Genomic DNA, 26,260 nt, shown 5'->3' with positions numbered 1-26,260 from the left:
AGGCCGGCACCCCATACACATTAGACTACCACCCGAACCCGTCAGTATCGGCCAACATTAGTCTATGTGTCTGGGGGCCTTTAGCATCATTTATGGAGGACATGCCCGGTGGTTGGCAGGTGTGCATGAAGCTCAGACTGTGCTCCCCTGTCTATACACACATTACAGGAAGGAGCTGCATGCTTCCAATATGGCCGCCCCAGCAGAAGTTTTTAAAAATAGTTAAAAAAAAACAAACCCCACTAACATATATAGTACAGCATTTTGTGGTGGAATCAATAAAGCAAGAACATTACAAAGCTAAGCCAAACACATACAACTGGAATTTTACACTTACCGTATCAAAGTCAAGCAAGTTTTCTGGCATTTTGGGATCCTGAATGAAAGACATAATTTGGCATTAGGTATATCCGACAGTCCACCGCTGCATCAGAAGCGTGTATACGGCATTTTCCTGCCCTCATAGGTTAATGTAAATGTTTCTATGTTCTCCGGAGCATCAGACAGCGTGCAACTCCTCTGCCATCACTTATTACTCCAATAGATTTAAAATTCTTCTCCACGTCTACAGTTTTTTTTTCTACCGACAGCTCTTTTGCAGTGCAATATGTTTCCATGGTTACAGACTACAAACAAACCAATATACAGTCATGTGTTTTTCTCATCTTCACCCCTTTGTTCTTAACCTCCAGAGAGTGGAAGGATAAGCAGAAGGGAGACACAACTGAAGGTCAGTTTGTAGCCTGTGACCATGGAGACACATAGACCTGCATAGGAGCTGTATACAGAAAACAGAAGGATAATTTTGTTTCTATTTATGCATAGGCTGTTTGCCTGAAAACTATCTTATGTGCATGGCAGCTACTCATTTTCACCCTGGAAGGGTGTAGCCCACTCTATGTGCCTGCTTTTTTCGGTTTTCCGTTTTGCGGAAAACTCCTTTTCTCTGTGCAAACACTAAACGGCTGAGTCTGCGCCGCTGCTGCCGGTGTCCGTTATTGTCTGCAGCGCTGACATTGAACTCACTGATTAGCTGCAGCGCTGCTGACTTACCGTAAGTGCTGCAGACAATAACAGACACCAGGAGCAGCGGCAGAGTCAGTGCTGGACCTGGGAAGAGTGAGTAGAGGGTTTTTTTAAAAATAAACTGTGCCTGGAATCAAGGGTTTTCAGATAATGGAAATCCCTTTTAACCAGATCCGCTCTGCTCTATATGTCCCAACTTCTGGATTTTATGTTTCTTCTCCACTTTCTGGACCAACCGTAGACCTGTGTGTCGCCTGTATTTCTGTCTCCAAGTATTCCGACCAATCTCACTACTCAGGTCCGTACTGAGCCACGGCACTTCAGTCTTTCACCCCACTACTGGATTATCTTTGTGCAAAGAGTATTTGTCAATTAGATCAGTACCATCTCCATACCAAATTCATAGGCAGACGATTTATAAAAGGTTTCTGCCAGCACTTAGGCTATAGTCACAGGTCGCATATTTGCAGGATTCTTAGAGAGCGGTCCTTAATATTATACTATTATGTTGTTTTTTTCTGTGCTATTTTGTGTTTGGTGATTTAGGGGCATATATCTTAAAATTCGTGCCAGTGTACTTTTAGATTTAATGGGTTACCGATCACAGCTCATTACATCAACTTCGAGATAACATTAAGCATCTGACACTACTATACCCAGTGTAAAGATAAAGCCTCAAATTTATACCCCTATATCTTAATTATACTTAGCAATCAGTGGAAAGTTCATTATATCCACATCTAAAATCCCTAGAAAAGTTTTTTAACGTCATATTAGACATTGATTTAGTACTAATGACCTCTCAGATCGCTCTCTTATTACATCTAAAAGATTAGGCTTAGGGTACACCAGGGGCTTTAGGGCTAGCCACCGAGGAGTGGGGGTGCCATACCATGGAAACTTAGGGTGCCAACCTCCACTGATAGGTAGGGAATCCGCTAGGGAATTCTAAGGCATATTAGCCCGCATACTGTCATACCTTGTCCTGTTTTTCCATGGTTGACGTACCTGCATGATTTGCGGCTGCTAGACAGCCTGAATACATGTGGGGGTTCCCTAACAAACAGGCAATCCCCACATGTATTCAGGCTGTCTAGTAGCCGCAAATCATGCAGCTGTGATTTGCGGCTGCTAGACAGCCTGAATACACGTGGGGGTTCCCTAACAAACAGGCAATCCCCACATGTATTCAGGCTGTCTAGTAGCCGCAAATCTTGCAGCTGTGTCGACAAAACCGAAATCTCCCAGCACGCCGAAATACTCAGAGACCGCCCGAGCAACGACTATACTCGCTCATCATAATAATTACTAGAAAAATATCGGTCGAGTGGGATCAGGGTCTTTGTCACTACATTATGGTAAACTCTTTAACCAGTGGAATTCTCCAGCGTCGATTAAAGTGTTTCATTAGAAAAAAAAAAAATTACGGGCCCCAAAAGTTTACTCCCGCCCAAAAAACACGTAGACTCCGGCTTGCTTAAAAGGGTTGTCAAAAAAAGCGTAAAATAGCTCAGGTTGTAAGACTACTACTCGCTAGCGTATTCTTGTCATTCATTTTTCAGGTTGGAAATCACTTTATTAGGTTTACAAGCTGCAATTTTAAGATGACAAGTGAAAATGAAAGAATACATTATTAAAAGAAGTAGGAGAATTGCCAAACCACAGATGAAAACGCTCTTTGACCCAGAATTGAAGAAGGAGTTGACCCAGAAACAACCCTTTGTACCGTGCTAATTTCTAGCGGCAAGAAAAGAAAACACAGCTACATTTCAGAATGTACTTTACAAAAAAAACTGCATATTCAAGGCAAGCAAAAAAAACCACAGCCAGTGAAAAAGAGGTTAAGGGAGCGTCCAGAAGGTCACATCCTTAAAGGGGTTTTACAGGTTACAACGCATTCTTAATATATTTTGTGTTTTACATGAACGGAACTTGTATCTCCAGTCTACACAACATTTTCTCCTACTGGATAATGGCATGAAGATTTTACAGGTAGTAACACTTCGGGCTATGAAGATGTTTCATGGTTTTAATGCTTTGTATGTATTGTCCCATAGAAATATTTCAGAAATTGGTTGAACCATTTTTCTCATGTATTATAATACAGTGCAAGCTGCTCTGTCCTGCTCAGTCTCAATCTCAATGGCAGGAACCCACTTAGGTGATGGTCTAGCCCAATTCTCTCCCGAAAATGTATGTGTGGATAGATGATCTGTTCTTAGTGGCCAACGCTGACAGAGTTCATGTGAGTGAGGGAGTCACGAGAGATAGTTGTTTGGCTAATAACGGTCTCATGAATGGCCACCTTACAATGACCAGAAACAGACAAACAACCTGGTGGTTTATGATAGGTGCCCAAATATTCCTTTGTTGTCTAGTTCTAATTCAAAAAAGGGGGCAAAAAATGAGGGTGGAAATTATAGACCGGTAAGTTTAACCTCTACTGTAAAAGAAAATCATTGAAGGTTTTTAAAGAGACGCTATCCTTGGGTATCTCGATAAGAATAACCTAATGACCCAACATCAACACGTGTTTAAGAGAGATATGTTCTATCAAACTAATTTGATCAGATTCTATGAGGAGGCAAGTTCCAGATTGGACCAGGGAAACAACAAGGATGTTGTCTATCTGGACTTTTCAAAGTTGTTTGATTCAGTGCCACGTAAAATAGGAGCAATGGGACTACGGAAAAATATGTGTAAATAGATGAACCACTGGCTCAGTGATGGGAAACAGAAAGAGTGTTTATTAGAACACCAATAGAATCAGGGACAGTCGAACTCCAGATTCTTATTATCTAATTTTACTTCCTAATTCTGAAAAATATTCTAACCTTCAAAATAAATAGTGTAATCCTCTACTTGATATATGGAATTAGGCCTGGTAAGGCCATGGACATAAACCAAAAACGTCTCTTACATGAACAGTTTCCTGGAAAGTGGATTGGTCGTCGTGGGCCAGTTGAATGGCCACCAAGGTCTCCGGATCTGACCGCGTTAGACTTTTATCTTTGGGGTCATCTGAAGGCAATTGTCTATACTGTGAAGATATGAGATGTGTAGTATCTGAAACTACGGATACTGGAAGTCTGTGCTAGCATTTCGTCTGCGGTGCTGCTATCAGTGTGTCAAGAGTGGGAGAAGAGGGTTGCATTGACAATCCAACACAATGGGAAGCACTTTGAACACATTTTGTAAGTGGTCATAAACTTGTAAATAACTCACGAAAGAATAAAGTTACGTTAAAACCAAGCACATCATTGTTCATCTTGTGAAATTCACAATAAGTTTGATGTGTCACATGACCCTCTTCCCATTGAAAAAAAATAAAGTTGGATCCAAAATGGCCACCATGGTCACCGCCCATCTTGAAAAGTTTCCCCCCTCCCATATACGAATGTACCACAAACAGGAAGTTGATATCACCAACCATTCCCATTTTATTTAGGTGAATCCATATAAATGTCCCACCCTGTGCAACTTGAGGTTTTCTACTTACTACTACTACTTAGAGTGTCATTAAACCAATTACTAGGGAACTAACCAGCAGTAAGGAGGACCTGCCCGAGTTGGAGGATGAGAACTGGGAGGGAGTATCCTTACGATATCCTAAGGGTTCAGCCAGCCATATTTTTGTTAAGTGTTATGCCCACATGCTCAACAGACAGCATGCTGATCCAACAATAATCAGAATGCGTGGGCACATCAACAATTCTTTACATAGACCAATGGTCCGTGTGTAAAAAATACTTAGCGTCCATTAGTCTGGTCCATTTTATATATGTTTATACCCTTTAGACTGCGAAAGATCGGCACATCTCTATTTCCAGAATTCGTCCTTTCCTCAACCCCGAATCTACTAAAATGTAAGTGCATGCCCTCATCATCTCCCACCTTGACTACCGCAACATCCTCCTCTGTGGCTTCCCGGCTAACACTCTCAAACCTCTCCAGTCCGTCCTTAACTCTGCAGCCCGATTAACCCACGTCTCTCTCCCCCTCCCCGTTATACCACTGCCTCTCTCTTCTGTAACGGCATCGTATCAGTAGTTGCATGGCAGCTCTAAAATGGCTTCTTAGTTTCCAGGGCCTTCACCCATGTACAGGGATCAGGATGTAAACAGGGGCCCCTGGGCTGGGGCCACAGAATAAGCTGCTGTTCGGTGGTGCAGGCTGGCAGGAGTGGATGGATAGCCGGGTCACAACCAAGAGGGCAGGAAAAGTACAAAATCAGAAGATGAAAGAGTAGTCAGAAACAAAAGCCGAGATCAAAACAGGAAACAATGATCCTACCGAAGAGCTGACAGGAGAGGACTAAATCAGAGAAGCACAAGACTATGTCTGATAGGGTGTTGTGCTGTCCAATTCGCTGGAGCAGGGAGATAACGCCAGCTGGACAGCATACACTCATCTTGTCAGACCGGAGAGCATTGCAGGCACCAGCCATCATAATCTAAATGGTTGGCCAGAGCCTGCGCCATCCAGAGCTTCTGGTTCCAACGTCTCTTCTGTCACCACTGCTGCACGCAGTGCATATGGCAGCACCTGGAGACAAAGGAAGATGTTGCAGGAGGAGTCCTGGGGGAGATGTGACACGTTCACTGGCCTTCAATCTCCCAGCGAATTCAGTTTTAACTCCTAACAACAATTTACAAGGCCATCTATCATCTGTCTCCTCCAAATATCTTCAACCTAATCTCCCGATACCTCCCCACACGCAATCTCCGGTCCTGTTTCAAATCTTTGTAAATCAAAGTTAATATCCATGTGAGGTCTGGATTTGGAATGATACTCAAAATCAAAGTGGAAAATCAAATTACAGACTGATCCAACTTCAGTGGAAATGGCTCAAGACAAGGAAATGATGCTCAGTAGTGTGTGTGGCCTCCCTTGCCTCTATGATCTCCTTACAATGGCTTGGCATGTTCCTGATGAGGTGGTGGATGTTCTCCTGAGGGATGTTCTCCTGATGTATTACAGCATCAACTCCTGGACAGTCTGTGGTGAATGGAACAAGAAATGATGTCCCAGATGTGTTCGATTTGGATTTAGGTCTGGGGAACAAGCAGGCCAGTCCATAATATCAAAGCCTTCATCATGCAGGAACTGCTGACACACTTCCGCCATGAGATCTATCATTGTCATGCATCAGAAGGAACCCAGGGCCCAGTGCAACTGCATATGGTCTCATAATGGGTCTGAGGATCTCATCCCGGTACCTAACGGCAGTCAGGGTACCACTGGCTAGCATATGGAGGGCTGTGTGGCCCTCCAAAGAAATGCCACCCCACACCATTACTGACAGACTGACAAACTGGTCATGCTGGAGGATGTTGAAGGCAGCAGAACGTTCTCCACGGCGTCTCCAGATTCTGTCAGATCTGTCACATGTGCTCAGTGTGAACCTGCTCTCATCTCTCATCTGTGAAGAGCACAGGGCGCCAATGTTGAATCTACCAATCTCAGTATTCTCTGCCAAATGTCAATCACCCTGCACGGTGTTGGGCTGTATACACAATACCCACTTGTAGACCAAGATGCGACCGTCCAGGATAAAAACCACTGGTGAATGAGACGGTCAGTGAGGCTGCGTTCCCATCCAGGCTGAACTGCAGTGACCTCAGCACCGTGGGAAAAAGGCGGTCATGAGGTCAGCTCAGTGAGTTCACAGCAGATTACCATGATAATTTCTCACCGAGAAGTCACTGAGCTTGAACTGGAGTGACCTCATGACTGACTTTTTCCCAAGGTGCTGAGGTCACCGCAGTTCAGCCAGGGTGGGAATAAGCAATGGATAGGTGTCTTATAGATGCCTCTCCATTACTAAGCCGTGGGCTTGATGTCACCTGACAATACAAAGGTGACATCAACCCCACAAATATGAACCCCATTTGCAACCATTACAGGGCAAGTGGGAAGAGCTGGGCAAAGCGCCAGAATTGGCGCATCTAACAGATGTGCCTTTTCTGGGCAGCTGTGGGCTGCTATTTTTAGGCTTGGGGGGGGGGGTCAATATCCATGGCCCCTTACCAGTCTGAGAATACCAGCCCCCAGCTGTCAGCTTTAGCAACGCTGAATGTCAAAAATGGAAGGGGGGGGGGGGGGACTCCTCTATTGTTGATAACCTGCCTTGCAGCCCCCAGATGTCAGTTTTGCCCGGCTGGGTAAAAAAAAATACAGGGGAACCCATGCTGTTTTTTCATTTATTTATTGATATCGCAGACAACGGGTGAGGAATACTCCAATCAGCCTCCACCTGCTGTCACTGTTATTAGCGGCAGCAGGTGAAGGCTCATGGGAGTAATAATCCCATCAGTTGTTGCCAGCTGTCATTGTTCTCACTTGAATATAACTCTCATCATATTTCCCTGCTCAAACTGATCGCCGGAAGAGCAGGGGAGAATGATGGCAGCCGTCTTCAGCACCCGGCCCCGGGGAACAGCGCTTATTGTACCGCTTCATTGTTGGCGCCGGTGCTTGTCACACGGATGACATCCATGTGTGTCACCCGTGCGAGGGGTGTTATGCGTCCCATGCTGACTGAAACAATGGACATGTCAGCATGTTTTGCCCACATACACACAGTCTGTGGAAACACACTGACATGTGCACAGACTCATTCACTTGAATGGGTCTACATGTGTAAGTGTCTCCGGTACGTGTGTCACCACACATATTGGAGACACGGACGTGTGAAAGAGGCCTAAGACTGCATGTGTGTTTCCAGTATAAATACCCAATTCAGATGACTAGTTCAAGATGGCTTCTCCCTACCCAACCCCGTTAGACAGATAGTTTATCTCTCTATTGGCTCATGCACGATCATATTTTCAGTCTGAGTGTGATCTGACAAAACATCGGATCTCACTAGGACCACTGTTAGACTATGGAGCTGTGTACAGCTCAGATTTTTTACTTGGACCTAGTCTGTCCGAGTTAAAAATTGCACGATTTGCATCTGTAATTCGGATCGCACTCGGCCATGTATGTCAATGAGTCCGTCGAAAACATCGGACTGCACTCGGATGACATCTGAGTGCAGTCCGGTTTTCATGGACTGACAGAATGGAAAAGATGGAGAATTTTTTTTTTCCATCTTCTCATCCAAGAAAATCGGATCACACTATGGTCAAACTCTGATCACAGCTTTAATCAGTGTGATTAGCATAATCGGACCGATTTTCTCACAGAAAATACAGTCATGTGACCCTAGTTTAAGTGTGTAAAGGAAAAGATCTGTTATTTTAGGTGAGCCCTTGAGCCAGGTGGGGAGAAGAAATTGTAGATTTGCCTCGGAGTAGTCATCTGAGTCGCATAGTCCACGGCTCGGTTTACACAGGATTTAAAAGCTACACAGATGCCATAACAGCTAGTTTATGATTCATGCTGCCAACAATTCGGGAAGCATGAGCCTCCTGTAAGGCTCCCTTTAAATTATACAGTCTTTTATCCAAAGACATACTGATAGGGAATTTAGATTATGAGCCCCAACGGGGACAGTGATGATAATATCTGTAAAGTGCTGCGGAATTAATGGCGCTACGTAAATAAAATAAATTCATAAAATACGTACCCCCAAATAGTGCTGAAAAAAATATCATTTCTCCAGCATAAAGCAAAACCCCACACAGTTAACATCAATGAAAAATTAAAAAGTGATCGCTGACAAAAACACAAAAAGTGGTTCCACAATGGACCCATAGTCATCAATATACAGGAATACAAGCAAGCATGATAATATCCTCTCGGTCGGTACTTGGACCGTTTATATGTTGTATTTTTGCATTGATGGATTCTTCCCCCTTTATTAAATTAATAAAGAAGCACAGGAGGTGATGGTGCTATATTAATACAAGAAACAATATTAGAGAAAAATACTCAAAAACGATAACAGAATTTATTAGAACATTTTAGTCCATTATCCTTTTCTGAATTTTGTCATGAGCGTATTTTCGGTCAAGGTGCGATCCGGCAAAACATCAGATCGTACTCGGAACGATGTTATTCTACGGTTCCGTGCACATGTTTGATTTATTTGAGGGAAAAAAATAAAAATAAAAAAAATGGCATTATACCTGAATTTGATCCGATATTTGGATCGTACTTGGCCATGCAAGTCAATGAGTCTGTGGAAAACATCAGACTGCACTGGGAAGATATAAGGGACTCACACAATGGAGAAGACGGAGAATTTTTTTCTCCATCTTCTCACTTGAGAGAATTCGATCACACTCCGATGAAACTCTGATCAGAGTATGATCGGCATAATCGGACCGATTTTCTCCGGTGAGAAATTACACGTTGGTGTGACCCTAGCCATATGAGAAGCAATAAGTTACAAAATCCTAAAGTTGGGGTTCCCCTTGATGACTTTTGCCCCCTCCACTGTTTCCTGCTTGGTCAGATATCAGCAGGTTGTCGGACATTCTGTTCTGCGCCCATCAGTACGTTACCTGATCGGAGGAGCCAGGCCTGTTTTTGTTGCTTGACTTGAAAATCTTATTGAAGAAGTCCATGTTTCTCCCCTATCACCGATGCAGAAAGCACAGAAGATTGAGACTGGAGCAGACTGGGCTGTCACAGACTGGAGGCTGCACTACTGGCAGGAGGATAGCCCTACAGACCACTCCTTCCTCCTGACACACATCCTGGACTGCTTGCAAATCCTGATTCAGCTCTCAATGCTAAATCTATTGCCTGACCCGGGAAGTTCAGTGATGAGAATGTCAGCGCCTACAAATACAAAAATGAAAAATGAAACAATGATGTTTTCCTGGAGTGTGAATGCTGTATAGAAAACCTTAGTAATTAGGAAGAAGAGGAATATCCATAGGGCCACGATCACCTGGATGAACATATGTACAAAGGTTCCTTCCAAATCTCTGTAAAGTCTCATTCACAAGTCCGATTTTTTTAACGTATGAAAAAAATGGACAGATTATTCTAAGATGATTTTCTCGCACGTGGAAAAAAATAAAAGAAAATTGCCACCTTCTCTATTCCGTCAAATTGGACTGAACTCAGATGTCATCCGAGTGCGATCGCTTTTTTTTTTCACGGATTTTTTTTCACAGACCCATTGACATGAATTGCCGATTTTCATCTGACCCGCGAATCAAAATTGGACGTCTCTTTCGCAGACTTCTCGGTCCGCGGGAAATCACGGACATATAAATGGCCCCACAGTCTATTACATGTACGAATGCTATCTGTGAAAGCCGCGGATAGCACTCATACGTGAAAACCGTAAGTGTGAATGAGGCCTAAGGATGAGTTTACACGATGATTTCATAAAAATAAAAAAAATCAACCATTTTCCATCCGGAAAAATACACATATGGTAATATTGCAGCAGTTATTAAAATGTAATAATAATAATAATAATCTTTATTTTTATAATAATATTTATTTTTATGTACAATGTACAAGACAAAAGCCAGTTTACTACGTTAATAAAAATCGGACGCTCTACAGTTGATCTGTATGGGAACCTCTTTTCTTTTCCACACATATTGTCTTGAATAGGCGAATATCATCCGAAATACAGAAGAGATTAGTGAACGCTGCGATTTTATTTTAAACGAACATTCGGCCCGTGAAAAAACAGTTATCTGACCAGCCCCGTGGAATCACATTTTGCTCCATGTGAGGTCACTTTTTTTCATGGACAGCGTTCAGACCAAAACATGGTTATGTAAACATAGGCGGATTATAATGAGGGCAATGTAGGCTTCTGCCTGGGGCCCAAAGCTCCGGGGGCTCATTGCCAGATTGCCCTAATTATAATGTATTGGTGGCGAATCAGGGGGCAAGAGGTGCATAGATGGGGCGTTGTGGATTCAGGAGAGTGACTGGTGGTAAGTTGGAGAAAAGAGTACGGGGCTGATTAATTTTTGTATTTATTGGGTGGGGATACCGACTATTTGTAGTAGCGGTGGATTACCAATCTTGATTTAGAATGATGGGTGACATAATAACTAATTATATATTAACTAGATGGTGGCCCGATTTTAACGCATCGGGTATTCTAGAATGTGTATGTATGTATATAGCAGCCACATAGTATATAGCACAGGCCACGTAGTATATAGGAGCCATGTAGTATATAGCAGACACGCACTATATAACACAGCCTACGTAATAAATAGCACAGCCCACGCAGTACATAACACAGCCCATGCAGTATATAACACAGGCCACACAGTATATAACACAGCCCACATAGTATATAACACTGCCCACACTGATGAGGGGCAAATACCCCGAAACAGCTGTCTGTGGAAGGATACCATGTTTTGGCATAGGTGGTTTTCCTTTTGGATGCTGCCCTTCCCGTGGTTGTTCCTTCCCGGTGAAAGACCTGGCTATTTATTGCTTGCGTTGAGAAACACGTGATGGTGTCTCCGCGGCTTTTCTACATGCATGTAGTATATAACACTGCCCATGTAGTATATAGCAGCCACGCAGTATATAACACAGCCTATGTAATATATAGCACATCCCACGCAGTATATAACACAGCCCACGCAGTATATAACACTGGCCACGTAGTATATAACACTGGCCTCGCAGTATATAACACAGGCCACGCAGTATATAACACTGCCCATGTAGTATATAGCAGCCACGCAGTATATAACACAGCGCACGTAATATATAGCACAGCCCACGCATTATATAACACAGCCCACATAGTATATAACACAGCCTACACAGTATATAACACTGCCCATGTAGTATATAGCAGCCACGCAGTATATAACACAGCCCACGTAATATATAGCACAGCCCACGCAGTATATAACACAGCCCACATAGTATATAACACAGCACATGCAGTATATAACACTGGCCACGTAGTATATAACACAGCCCACGTAGTATATAACACAGCCCACATAGTATATAACACAGCCCACGCAGTATATAACACTGGCCACGTAGTATATAGCAGCCACGCAGTATCTAACACAGCCCACGTAGTATATAGCAGTGTGGGCACCATATCCCTGTTAAAAAAAATAATTAAAATAAAAAATAGTTATATACTCACCTGCCAGCGTCCAGCGAAGCTGTCCCGTGGCGCGCGCTGCCGCCAGCTTCCGTTCCCAGCGATGCACTGCGAAATTACCCAGATGACTTAGCGGTCTCGCAAGACCGCTAAGTCTTCTGGGTAATTTCGCAATGCATCTCTGGGAACGGAAGCTGGCGTCAGCCGCGCGCGCATCGGCGGACGATGGAAGGTGAGAATAGCAGGTTTTTTTTTTGTTTTTTTTAATTATTTTTAGCATTAGATCTTTTTACTATTGATGCTGCATAGGCAGCATCAATAGTAAAAAGTTGGTCACACAGGGTTAATAGCAGCATTAACAGAGTGCGTTACCCGCGGCATAGCGCGGTCCGTTAACGCTGCCATTAACCCTGTGTCAGCGCTGACTGGAGGGGAGTATGGAGCGGGCGCCGGGCACTGACTGGACGGAAGTAGGGATGGACTAATTCTTGGCCGGACTGTGCCCATCGCTGATTGGTCGCGGCCGACCAATCAGCGACGCGGGATTTCCGTTACAGACAGACAGACGGAAGTACCCCTTAGACAATTATATATATAGATTGGTGGCGAATCAGGGGGCGAGAGGTGCATAGTGGGGGCGTTGTGGATTCAGGAGAGTGACTGGTGGTAAGTTGGAGAAAAGCGTACGGGGCTGATTAATTTTTGTATTTATTGGGTGGGGATACCGACTATTTATAGTTAGTGGGGGCACAGCGGTGGATTATCAATCTAAATTTGGAATGATGGGTGACATAATAACTATTTATATATTAATGCAGGGTGCATGTCTGTATTCAGTGGCACAGTGAGGGGGGGATTTCTTATTCTTGAAACGTGTACATACATGTGACCTTTTTTATTTTCAGGGACGATGTGATTAGTGCAGAAAACTGCAATGACCGAGTCTTGGCGTAAGAACGTCGACATGGAGGTTTGACAGGATGAAGAAGACGAAGGCTTGAAATCAGACAAGACGTCTGCGGTGAGTTACTGGATGTAAATATAATAATAATCTTTATTTTTATATAGCGCTAACATATTCCGCAGCGCTTTACAGTTTGCACACATTATCATCACTGTCCCCGATGGGGCTCACAATCTAAATTCCCTATCAGTATGTCTTTGGAATGTGGGAGGAAACCGGAGTGCCTGGAGGAAACCCATGCAAACACGGGGAGAACATACAAACTCTTTGCAGATGTTGTCCTGGGTGGGATTAGAACCCAGGACTCCAGCGCTGCAAGGCTATCCACTGCGCCACCGTGCTGCCCGTGAGTAATAAATAATAATAATAATAAATAAATAAAAAATAAAGAAATATTTACTCTGTATAGGGGTATGTTTACATGGAGCGACCGGCGGCACTAAATGACCACCAATTGGTAAACCATTACTGATCAGCAGTCATTTACTGTGGTCTGTCTGTTTAAACAGACTATTAAAGGGGTGGTCTGAAACTAAATTTTGTTTAATATCATAATCTAATCTTTTTTCTAACATACTTTAATTAAAACGTCCCTATCCTTCCCTGACTACACTAATGGCTTTATTTTTTTCTACTACTTCCTCATTGATGACGCTTCATTTGAGAATCCCAGTGTATGATGGATACACACATGAAGTGTCAGTGACTGCCGCAGCCTCCTCTCTCTAAGGCCGGCGTCACACTAGCGAGTTTTACGGACGTATGAGCGCATAAAATACGTCCGTAAAACTCGCCTAACAAACGTCCCAATTATTCTCTATGCCCCTGCTCCTATCTGCCGTATTTTACTGATCAGTATTATACGGCTTTCTACGGCCATAGAAAATCGCAGCATGCTGCATTTGTCACCGTATTGCGCAAAAAAAACGCCAATGAAAGTCTATGTAAGCCAGAAAAATACGGATTACACACGGACCAGCAGTGTGACTTGCGAGAAATACGCAGCGATGTTAGAGAGAAAAGCCGGTAATTCAGTGCAGTGTACAGTAAAATCACACTGACAGCTTCCAGTAGAATAGGTAGAATAAATGTGTACACATAGAATAGGTATATATATATATATATATATATATATATATGTCAGTAGACACATATATGTATATATATTATTACTTCATACAGCGCTAGATAGCTTCAAAGCCGGTAATTCAATTGCCGGCTTTTGCTATCTCCTTCCTAAACCCGACATGATATGAGACATGGTTACATACAGTAAACCATCTCATATCCCCATTTTTTTGCATATTCCACACTACTAATGTTAGTAGTGTGTATATGCAAAATTTGGGCGCTGTAGCTATTAAAATAAAGGGTTAAATGGCGGGAAAAATTGGCGTGGGCTCCCGTGCAATTTTCTCCGCCAGAGTAGTAAAGCCAGTGACTGAGGGCAGATATTAATAGCCTGGAGAGGGTCCACGGTTATTGGCCCCCCCGGGCTAAAAACATCTGCCCCCAGCCACCCCAGAAAAGGCACATCTGGAAGATGCGCCTATTCTGGCACTTGGCCACTCTCTTCCCATTCCCGTGTAGCGGTGGGATATGGGGTAATGAAGGGTTAATGCCACCTTGCTATTGTAAGGTGACATTAAGCAAAATTAATAATGGAGAGACGTCAATTATGACACCTATCCATTATTAATCCAATACTAGTAAAGGGTTAAAAAAATACACAAACACATTATTAAAAATTATTTTAATGAAATAAAAACAAAGGTTGTTGTAGTAATTTATTCTACGCTCAATCCATCTGAAGACCCTCGCTCTGTAACAAAAAAAAATAATAAACCAACAATATACATACCTTACGAAGATCTGTAACGTCCCACAATGTAAATCCATCTCAAGGGGTTAAAATATTTTGCAGCCAGGAGCTCTGCTAATGCAGTGGTGCTCCTGGCTGCTAAATCCCGGGGAATGAAGGTAAAGTAGGTCAATGACCTATATTTACCTTCCTTTGCGGTGAGGCGCCCTCTGCTGGTTGTTCCTCGAGCGTGGGAACTTTCCTAGAAAGCTCCCAGGCTCGAGTTCATATGAGGACAACCAGCAGAGGGCGCCTCACTGCAAATGAAGGTAGATATAGGTCATTGACTTACTTTACCTTCATTCCCCGGGGTTTTGCAGCCAGGAGCACCGCTGCATTAACAGAGCTCCTGGCTGCAAAATATTTTAACCCCTTCAGATGGATTTACATCGTGGGACGTTACAGATCTTCGGAAGGTATGTATATTGTTGGTTTATTATTTTTTCTTTGTTACAGAGCGAGGGTCTTCAGATGGATTGAGCGTAGAATAAATTATTACAACAACCTTTGTTTTCATTTCATTAAAATAATTTTTAATAATGTGTTTGTGTTTTTTTAACCCTTTACTAGTATTGGATTAATAATGGATTGACGCCTCTCCATTATTAATTTGGCTTAATGTCACCTTACAAAAGCAAGGTGGCATTAACCCTTCATTACCCCATATCCCACCGCTACACGGGAATGGGAAGAGAGTGGCCAAGTGCCAGAATAGGGCAATAACCGTGGACCCTCTCCAGGCTATTAATATCTGCCCTCAGTCACTGGCTTTGCTACTCTGGCGGAGAAAATTGCGCGGGAGCCCACGCCAATTTTTTCCGCCATTTAACCCTTTATTTTAATAGCTAGAACGGCCAAATTTTGCATATACACACTACTATTACACTACTACGGACCACTATTTTGGGGACTTTTCAGCGTATTACGTCCGTAAAATACGGACCATATTGTCTTACGCCGAGTGTGACGCCGGCCTAAAACTAAGCGTCATGAATGGTGTCTGTTTCAGGGGCCTGGCTAGTCCCCGCTCTACTGAGTATACGTCTATTGTCGATTCTGATGGATGCTCAGTAGTTTTCTGTTACTGTGAACTATCCTACCCAGTGTACAGTGACAGTGCGCTCTCTCGCCAGCTCTGCTCAGAAGTGACGTCACTTGCGGGGGGTGGCGCTGGTCTCTGTTCAATCGTTCTCTCCTTACAATGTACACGGACCATGCGCTCTGTTGTCGTCTCTTCTCTTCTGATTAGAGCCAGTGAGAGAGCGCATTGTCACTGTGCACTGAGAAGAATAATGCACAGTGACCGGAATCTACTGAGCATCCATTGGAATTAACCACTGGCGCATGTTCAGAAGAGAAGTGACCAGCCCAAGCCCTGAAACAGACATCACTGATGAAGCATCATTTTAGAGAAGTGGCAGAGGCACCGGAAAGGTCAGAGAGGCCCGGCACCTGCGCACTGCAGTACTTTGCTTTGCCCTCAATAGGACAGACAAAGTACGCCTGCGCTGGAGCCGCGGCGTGCAGACCAGAAGAGGACGTCATGGAATGAAGATAGGAGGCGGACCTGAGACACCCATTTGACCAGACCGCAGCGGGACCGCCCCTGGGTGAGTATAAACTAACGTCTTTTCCTTATCTTTCAGGATACATCAGGAGCTTTCAGGATGACGGTGAGCTTATCTCACCATCGATTTTGGGGGTGACAGGTTCCCTTTAAAGGGAACCTGTCAGGTCCCGCGTACCCCCAGAACCACCATCAGTTGAGTCTGCATATATAAATTCCCTGCCTAACAGTCCTTAATTACATGACACATAAACAAATCTTTAGAAAAAGTATTTCTAAAATCAGTTGATATGTAGATGAGGCTTTTGACTAGTTGATGGGGCGTTGGTGTCCCCAGACTAGTCGGCCCACTTAGATGTTATTTTTAGTGATGAGCGAATATACTTGTTACTCGAGATTTCTCGAGCACGCTCGGGGATCCTCCGAGTATTTTTTAGTGCTCGGAGATTTAGTTTTTCTTGCCGCAGCTGAATGATTTACGTCTGTTAGCCAGCATAAGTACGTGTGGGGATTCCCTAGCAACCAGATAAAAACTGCAGTTAATTTACTAAGTGTAGAATCAAAGCTTTTCTGTACTATAAAAAAAGCAGATTAAAAGCGCAGTTTCACATCTACACCAGAAGCGTATCAAATAAGGGAGAGATTATTTTTGTGTAGTTTGGTGCCGATGTCAGCAATAAAACAAAAAACAACACAGTATTTCTGCAATGTGAGAACACGGCCTACAGACACAAAAAAGTCAGATGTCATATTGTGAAACTACATAAAGATGAGAAAGTTCTGGCGGCTCCGACTGTGAATGCAGGAGCAAAAAATAAACCCACAGGTCCCAACTAGAGGTTAGAATTAGAGATTCAAGACCACCAGTCCAGCTACCAGGTAGCACTGACCTGGACACTGGACCAGGAGACCCTGGAATCCATCCACTCATCTCTAGTCCCAACCGTCTAGGATACAGCGGACTGTCCCCGATTTGGGTCTGCCCCATGCAGTCTCAGGCGTCCGTTGAATTTTACTCACTGCCAGCGCCCCTCTGACATCTCCTCCTGCCATGGGAGAAAGAAATGGTAAATGGACGTGGATTGGGGTGTGACCAGGAGCATGGCCAAAATTTGTGCAGCGCTCTACACATGATCGGTCCCTTTCTGTTCTTTAAACGTTGGGAGGTACGACACTCGCTAAACTGCTTTGGGCCCTGACTACTCTTAATCCGCCCCTGTGAAATGAAATGAAGTTAAACAAAAATATTATCAGCTTCCTACAGTGTATGGTTTATCGGAGTCTGTGTAGCCTGCATACAAGGACCCTCTGGGTACGTTCCCATATCCTTTCTGCAGTGAGAAAAACTCCAGTGAAGTCCATAAGGGCAAATACTACTGCAAATTTCATTGTGAAAAAAAATGTGGATTTTCCGCACATTTCAACCATTGCATTTAGGAAGCAATTTGCGTCAGATTTCTGGAGAAAAAAACGTGGCGAAAACGAGTGTATATTGTAGCACAAATAGACACCAGCCTAGAGCTGGCATAGAATTGCTTTGTTGGCACATGGACCGGCAGAAATACAACACATGTATTGTTAAATGCCTTCACTTCTTAATATAATTGTTGCATTTTACTCTGGAGCTTTTTTTTTTTCATTTAGACTAACGTAAAAGCTCCAGTGTTAGGCTTAGTTGAAACAGCCATATTGAATCGCGAGCCAGTCACAACTGTACATTGCAGACGTGACTGGTGCCAGGTGCTCATCTGAATGGCGTACGCGCGTCGGAGCTGCCTATATATTGCATGCAGTGCTCTGGTTCATTAAACAGACTAGTGAATGCAGCAATTTAGCCATGTGCGCTAGCACACTGGCTATAATGGGTCCATGTGCTCTGCGTGTGTTGTCTATGGCGCCAACTGATTATATGCTCGTCTGAATGAGCACTTTAAGGAATATTCTCAAGTTATTAAATTGCTTTAATTAGTTAGACAGCATGGACATAAACAAGTTTACAATTAATTGACTTGCTTTTTTTTTACCTGTTATGGTTCTCCTGATATAAGAGCTTTTTTCTTACGTAGTGTACAGCTTGTTTCAATGGAGCTTGGACAGTATTGCCTGCCCAGATCCCAGTGTGTGCAGTAGTTACATTCCAGGAGGCTAGTTATATCCTAATATACCAGTCAGCTCTTGAATTACAATATTAGGACTTATATTTCTCATTCCTGCTGGATCTACTTTGAGTTTTGGCTCAAAAACTTGCATCAAAAACAGCAGTGGCATTTTCTTTTAATGTGTACGATAAAAGGCTAATCCAGAGGGCAGGTAAATACTAGATTAGGCTATGTTCACTAATTTGAGTGTCTATTTTTACTTTGTGTAAAGCTGATAATTTTTCTCTTATTTTATCAGTTTTGCACTCGTTTTTGTTCTCATTTTTTTTTTTCCCGAAGCAGGTAGACTGAACTTTTATTTATTCATTGACTCTTAACAATGGATCACTGAAAAGTGGAAGAAATTTGGACTAAATATTGACGTAATAATGTGTTCTGTGCGTCATCCGTTTTATATCCAGTCTGTTGAATTAAATGAATGAGAATAGGACCTCACCCACAGATCCATGTCTCACAATTTAAATCCCAGGACAGAATCTGGAACCATATATCAGTCCAAATGGACCTACTTTTTGAGTGCAAAGGTCTTATTTTTCACTGTTCTCATGTCCCCATTGCTTGCCTTCACTTCCTCCATGGGTTCTGAATCTGTTGGGTTCTGAATCTGTAGGTGGGCCGTCTGTCACACCCTGCGTATCTCCACCTCCCCACAGACCCCTGATGCTGCCTTCAATATGTAAAACAACTGATTCAGTTTCTGTATTTAGCTCCCTACAGATTAATATCCCTGACTGTGGCCGTAAGTGACATAAGAAAGAACCAAGTGTTGCACGTGCCACAATTCTCGGTCTGAGACATTTTCGAAAAACGATCTGGTTTGTCATTAAAGCGGAACCGTGTGATTACTTGACATATTTTATTAGATGTAAACAACTTAATCCCACTGTAAAATCTGTTTCCTTGCAGTAAAATCAAAATTTCACAGGATATTATGTGATACAAAAATTCCACTGAAATCGAAGAGCCATTTCTGGAGGCCTCTGTAGATCCCTGACACAAATGAACCACTGTCCGCTCTTGATAACTGCAAGCTGTCCTCAAAAATACTCGCAAGTTTTATTTTACTTATTAAGACCTTTTTTTTTATACATACAGGCTATTGATAAAATCTATTCATCATGAGCCTTCATTCATCAAGTAGTTTTCTCCAGAACTCTGCCCTAAAACTTTTCGAAAAAAAACTTGTAGTTGCCTAAAACTTTTTTGCCGTCAGTACACGACTCCCAGCCAACACCACAAACTTTTTGAAAAGAGAGCAGAGTTTAGAATGAGGGGCCACAACCAATAAATTAAGTCTAAAATCATGGCAGAGATGTACTCCAGTCCCTGAGTGGTGTACATTTCTTGTGGTGGGGCGCGGTAGCTGAAATTTGGCACATCTTAATCCTGTGCTCTCTTTATCAAGACTGGTGTGCAAAATACCAGTTTTGGTGAATTGGGGCCAGAATGCCCTTTCGACCCGATATCAACGGATTCGGTTGACAGTCAAAGGTGTATGGGGGCACCCAGGCAAATCATTTTTGGAGGTCTTAAGGTAAGATAAGCTGCCAGCAGAGATGTCTGAGAGTGGCATTATCATAGAGAACACAAATTTGGCAGAACGAACGCCCCTGTGTATGGGTGAGGAAGGGGAGATAGCTGCAAGTCATGTATGGTTCGGCTATCTAAGGTGTATGGGGGTCTTACTTAATTTAATATATTAAAAGTGTTGGTGCTCATCAGTACTGATCTAATTTAGGTTCAGCAGAATCACAATTGGTACCGGCACTATGACCATTAGGGACCATTTAGACAAGCTGATAATCAGGAACAATTAAATTATCATCGCCTTGTCTGAACAAGCCAGCAATCACCCAACGAATGAGCAAAGCGCTTGATCGTCAGGTGAGATGATTTTCAAGCCGATAGACGTCTATGTAGAGACACGACAATTAGGCCACATTTTAGCTTTTTACATCATGAAAAATATCAATAACCCTAAACATTGTAATGCTTTGCATGCCACTACAATTTCCCTGATTTTAATAATCCATGCCACAAAAATGTTTTTGATAGTTTGCAAAAGCTCTTTGTGCAATAAAAAGCCAGAGGCAAATTCATTTCGAACACTCATGGATGGAATAATGTAATTTCTCAGCCACCAAGATTTTGTTTGAAGTTCTTATCTTTCTCCTGACTGTACAGGATTATCATCGACTGTGTGCATGTAAACTCCGAAATCTAGAAAGAGAATTCAAATGGACAGGAGCATAAAATGGGGCAAGTCAGTCGTTCTTTCCCTTATCAAGCCTCAGATATTATCGCTATACATAAAAGGTCAAAATATTCACATCTATCAGATTATCTCACATGCCATCGGGGGATGTTTAAACGTTGCGTACGCGGTGCGTTTTTATTTAGCTTTTTTTTTTTCGAAATCTCTGTAAAGGTATGTGCAACGTGGAGTATTTCTGTAAAGCTTTTGGAGAAAATACTGAGCAAAAACTCCAAGACCTCATTCATCAAAGCTTTTACATCAGAATTCTGGTGTAAAATTCTTTGAAAAGTCCCCAAAATTTTTCTCAACACAAGGTTGCTCTAAAATTGTGCGACTTTTGTCGTTCTCACGCCATTCTCACCCGGCTCTGATAAAGTAGGCAGGAGTGGTAGCATGGTTTATTGGTGTTCCTTATGCCACAAATCTTACTCCAGTCCTGACTAGAGTAAGAATAGTGGAAAGGCGCACACTGAGGCGCATGCCACTTGTCAGATGCGCCGTATTCATTAGGTGTGTGCATGCCTGCTGAAAAACATTAAAACATTGACCCTTGGGATTCAGGCGGGTGTTACTTTGACATATTCCATCTTTATACCAATGACTGTGGCTTCCTTCAGCAGGGTAATGTACCTGCCACATCATAAATTTTGTTCTAGAAAGATAAGTCCAATCAATCGAGGCCAATGTACAGAATTAAATGTCTGCCGCTAGAGCCATGAACTACAGGACATCTTTCGTGGTCTTGTTAGAGAGGACCTTTCACTGGATTGTTTCCAATTAAACTGAGCACCCTTTTCAATTGCTGCTGTTCCACTGATTCTGGAACAGTTTTTCTTTTACTTATGTGCCCCTCTGATGCAAAGTTATGCCCCTCGGAAAAAAAGGTGCAAATTTTCCCTTAAACTAAGTGGGCGTGTACCACAGAACTCATCTGTGAGTGTTTACGCTTTCTTTTCTTATGCTGGCCAATCAAAACACAGCCACGCGCACAGAAACGTTCCATGGTACACGCCCAGTTAGCAGAAGTAAAAATTTTGATCTTTATTTTCGATGGGGCATAATCTTTTAAGTGAGGGGCACAGAAGAAAAAGAAAAACTATTCCAGAATCAGTGGAACTGCGGCAATTGGAGGAGGGACTCCGTGTTAATTTAAAAAAAATAAAATAAAAGGTCCTTTAAGTGATAGTTCAAACATGTTTTGGTGGTACAAGAAGGTCCTGAAGTTGGTGAGATCAATATAAGAACTCATTTAGCAAATTTCCCTCTGTGGTGTCTGCCAGCAGTCTTTTCAGAAGACTTAGGCCTTGTTCACATGTTCAGAATTTGATGAGGAGGTCACACGTAGATCACAACACATATGGCTTTCCTGCTTTCTATCCTCTTTCTGGAGACCCTGAACAATCCAGTAGAGCAGCCAACAGAATCCAAACAGAACCCGCTCGGGAGATTTGTGGAGATATTTTATGCAACTGAAAATTTACTCCATACATTGGTCCTTAGCGTCAAGTATTAATTTTTACAACCCCATTCAGATTAACTGAACAGTAGCAGAGATGTTCACAGCGAATCTGCCAAGTGTAAATGCGTATACAAGCTTCGACTGGCGCACAGGAGAATCCTCTGGTGGGGCTCTGTGGAAGACTGGGCCACCACCCTCTAATATGCGCAGTACTTGTCACATTCTACCTGGATCACTATGTACAGACAGAGGTGGCATCTTATTCATTTATCAATCTACCCGGTTCATTATTTATACATTGTGATTGAGGATAATGTCACATTTACATGTAGCTGAAAAGTGGGGCCCTGGATTTGGTTACTGGTGGGCCCTTGGCACCCCGGTCCAACACTGCGTATACCCTGATGTGGAAACAGGAATAAAACCAGCCGGTCTCAGAGTAGTGTGTAAGACAGACAGAATGGAACTCCCCAGCTTCCTGTTATTTATTGTGGCGAGAACATTGGGATCTATGGTTCGGCCAACAGCTACCCTTCCCGGCTCCCCAACACACAGGAGAGCCCGGCTTGGCCTGTGTTTTCTGTGAGAGAGCCGCTGCCAGATTGCTCTGGTGGTGGCTTATTTCGGGGTGAAAAAAAAAAGCATTGGCAGTCCGAAATCAGACATACCAAATCCTTCTCTCCCCCGAAAGCATTAGACTGCCAACAAATCCCGCCGATAAGGCCACTCTCAAAAGTTCAGTATTTGGTGAGTTTTTTACATCAGTATTTGAAAGCCAAAATCAGGAGTGCGTGAAAAATACAGAAGTGGTGCATATGGTTCTATTATACGTTTCCTCCTAATTTGGGCTTACAAATATTGGTGTAAAATACTGACCAAATTCTGAACGTGTGAACATGGCCTAACAACAGGATCAACTGATGTTAATCTAATGTTTACGGGGCCTTAAGTCTCCGCTCCTCTGACATTTAAAACACTGTGTCTCTCTTGGATCATTTATGACACTGCGAAGACCTTTCTGTACTCTTGTGCACGCAACTGAATTTCCCACACAAGTGTTATCCATGGTTCTGACGGACAGCACTTGTAAAATAGAAAGAATTGGAGTCCGGCTCAACAGGACTAGATTTTCCTTTTCTTTTTCAAAAGAAAATATGGTGCATACAAAAGCAAAATTTACATGGTCGACATGACCCAGTTGACGCGTTTCGACTGCACTAGGCAGTCTTACTCATGAGGTGGATGAGCATAGAGCAGCCGGGTGAGCTGGAATCAAGTTTTTAAGATAGCACTTGTACCTATGATATTCTATGGGGCTGTGCACATTTTTTCCATGGTGCCGAATGGTAAACAGAAAATATCGGGGACGTGTCCAATTTTGATCCGAGTGTTGGATGAAAATGGTCAATGCAAGTCTATGGGTCTGTGAAAAACATCGGACCACACTCAGATGACCACCGATTTTCACGGACTGGCAGAATAGAGAGGGTAGAGAACCTTTTTTTGTTCTTCTCTACGCATTGAAAAACCGATGCCACTCATCAAAAGTTTGGTCAGAATAATCGGACCGTATATCTCGGATGTAGAGAAAAGGATCGCGTGACCCTAGAAGCCACCTAGTGATACGGCTGAAGACCACCCACTGCAATACCCCACAACGGCCTGTAGCTGTAGCCTGTAAATGTGGCTTATTTTCCTTGCAGATTACACATTACACACAAACAGTTCTCAGCGTAAATTGCACAGACTAAAACCCCTTGGGCAGATGATGGTGCAAATGTTCATATGAATTTTCCTTCCAACTTTTGGTCCGAGTAAACATGTCAGTGAATCAAATAATAAAGCGTTAGTCATTTATTTGCATTCTTTTTGCATCATTTGGTGCCATCATTGTATTAATACGCCATCATCGTTTGTGATGCATTCAATTGGTGCCCAATGGACCCTGTTGATGTTTTGTTTGATGCCGCGTGCTGCAAATGTGATGGAATGGCAAATTAAGGCTCCAAGAAAAGCATTCATTTTCTGCATGTCGGATTAGGGTGACGAAGATCGGATTCACACTAAACATGGACTGACATGCAGATTGTGCTAATGGCCACTACGATAAATGCTGGTGATCACCCCCAGCCAGGGCTGCCATCGGGATTTTCGAGGCCCCATACGCCAGTAATGATGATGGTGGCCCTGATTCCCAAGCCCTTCCATTCAGGGACTCGGCCTTAGGGTTCACAATCATCCCCAGTCCCTTTTTGGGTTGGTGATAGTATTGTATAAAACCAGACGAGGAGCATTGGCCTGAGTGACTAATGTACGCTGAAAGCACTAAATGGGATCCCGCGCCTCGCTGCCTGCACAGGACGGCGCACATGAATCCTAATATCTGCCAGAAAATGATATTTCCAGTAACCTTGTGGCTTGGTAATTGAGATGATGACTGAAATTATTTCTGGATAAAGCAGATGTAATTATTAGATTTGTCTAGTCCAGAACATGAATGGCGTAAGTCGTATGCTCTAATTTCTATACACAGAGGCCAGGCCCGCAGCGCTAATGCCAGACCCACTCATTACAGCCTCTCGCTGCACAAATGTCCTCGTTCGAATAGTAAAAGTTACACCGTGTTCTCCTTTTTACAGCAATGAATAAGGCTCCTCCGGGATCTGCTCCTGTGATGTCCTCTACTGTCGCCAGTCAGCGAGCGGCGCCGGTAATGGGTTAAATGTTGCGACCAGAAAGTTTGAGCGTCTCAGGATCTGTCCAGCCCCTAAAAACTAGGGTGGCTGGGACCTGTAGGGCTGTGCATTCTTCTGGCAGTATGGGAGTGTGTAATAAACGCCAGCTTACTGCTGGAAGCTGCCAGATATAGTTTCACTTGCCTGGTTTATAGCTCTAGATTTCAGCTCCTGTTGTTCTAGTGCTTTTTCCTGTTAAAATCCTTGGCCTATTCCCTGAATACTCTTCCAACTTCTGATTTTGTACTTTACTGGTTACACTGGCGGACGCAGGGGCCCCTGTGCAAGACCAATATATGGGCCCTCTACACCCCTAGAGCTCCTAAAAATGCAAAAGTGCACCTGCTTTGGAGGTAGAAAATGGATCACCTTATCATTTGGGCCCCTGTGCAACAATATGTCCGCCCCTGACTGGTTACTCCTGGTTATGATCTGGCTCCCTTTACCACTCCTGCCAGCCTGCACCACCGGCCAGCATCTGACTCCATGGCTTTAGCCGGGTCCTTTTGTCTGCCCTTATTCACACACTTAGGTCCACTCCGACACATGGTAAGATTTTTAATATTAGACAGCGTAGGACCGCTCCAATCAGGGTCAACCTTGTCGACGGTGGGATGGCGTTTATGCTATTTTTGATCAAACACAGTATTACTAAGAACCATGTGTTGTTTAAATGCACTTTTGCTTTTGACTTATTTAGTTACAGCAGGGTTTTTGCTCATTTTTGTTTCTTGTACGTTTTGTATGCTTTATGGCCACTGTGAACATGTGTTTATATGCTGCATGCATACCAACTCAAACCAAGCTCAATTTGTGTGTTTTTTCTTAGTCACAGAGTGACTGCAGACTAGAAGCTTTAGACTGGACAAACCCTTTAAAGCCCCAAATGAGCTTTTATAAGAACGGTCATGTCATTCCTGACCCCTGGCCAATGTAAATATAACGCCAATCAGCCGACAAAAGTGCAAAATGCTCATTCACTGAATGATTGGATCGTTAACGATCATCGTTGTGTAAACAATGGATGTGACAATATATCAACTGGCCCATGTTAATGGCCTTTATATGACTTGTCATATTGTTCATCGTCCTTCTGGGGATAAAATCTGCTCATGAAAACCAGGCTTCATGCTGTCCGCTGCATTTGATGAAGATAGTAGTAATAATAATCTTTATTTTTATATAGCGCTAACATATTCCGCAGCGCTTTACAGTTTTGCA

General features: G+C 43.1%; 1 protein-coding gene across 2 annotated transcripts in view; it reads right to left on the bottom strand.

The window, feature by feature from the left end:
• LOC138651819 (putative oxidoreductase YteT) overlaps positions 1–26,260 on the bottom strand; it is a 242,781-nt gene that overhangs the window by 181,526 nt on the left and 34,995 nt on the right. For both annotated transcript variants that reach the window (XM_069742341.1, XM_069742340.1), the window contains exons 3-4: positions 9,480–9,759; positions 338–376 (exon numbers count right to left, since the gene is read on the bottom strand). In XM_069742341.1, coding sequence (XP_069598442.1) covers positions 338–376; positions 9,480–9,542 — 102 coding nt within the window. In that variant the 5' untranslated portion in view covers positions 9,543–9,759. The remainder of the gene's footprint in view (positions 1–337; positions 377–9,479; positions 9,760–26,260) is intronic.

The sequence above is a fragment of the Ranitomeya imitator genome, chromosome 10, assembly GCF_032444005.1.
Source record: "Ranitomeya imitator isolate aRanImi1 chromosome 10, aRanImi1.pri, whole genome shotgun sequence".
NCBI classification, from domain to species: Eukaryota; Metazoa; Chordata; class Amphibia; order Anura; family Dendrobatidae; genus Ranitomeya; species Ranitomeya imitator.
The sequence above is the reverse complement of the archived record's forward strand: the minus strand, read 5'-3'. Positions and strand labels throughout refer to the sequence as shown.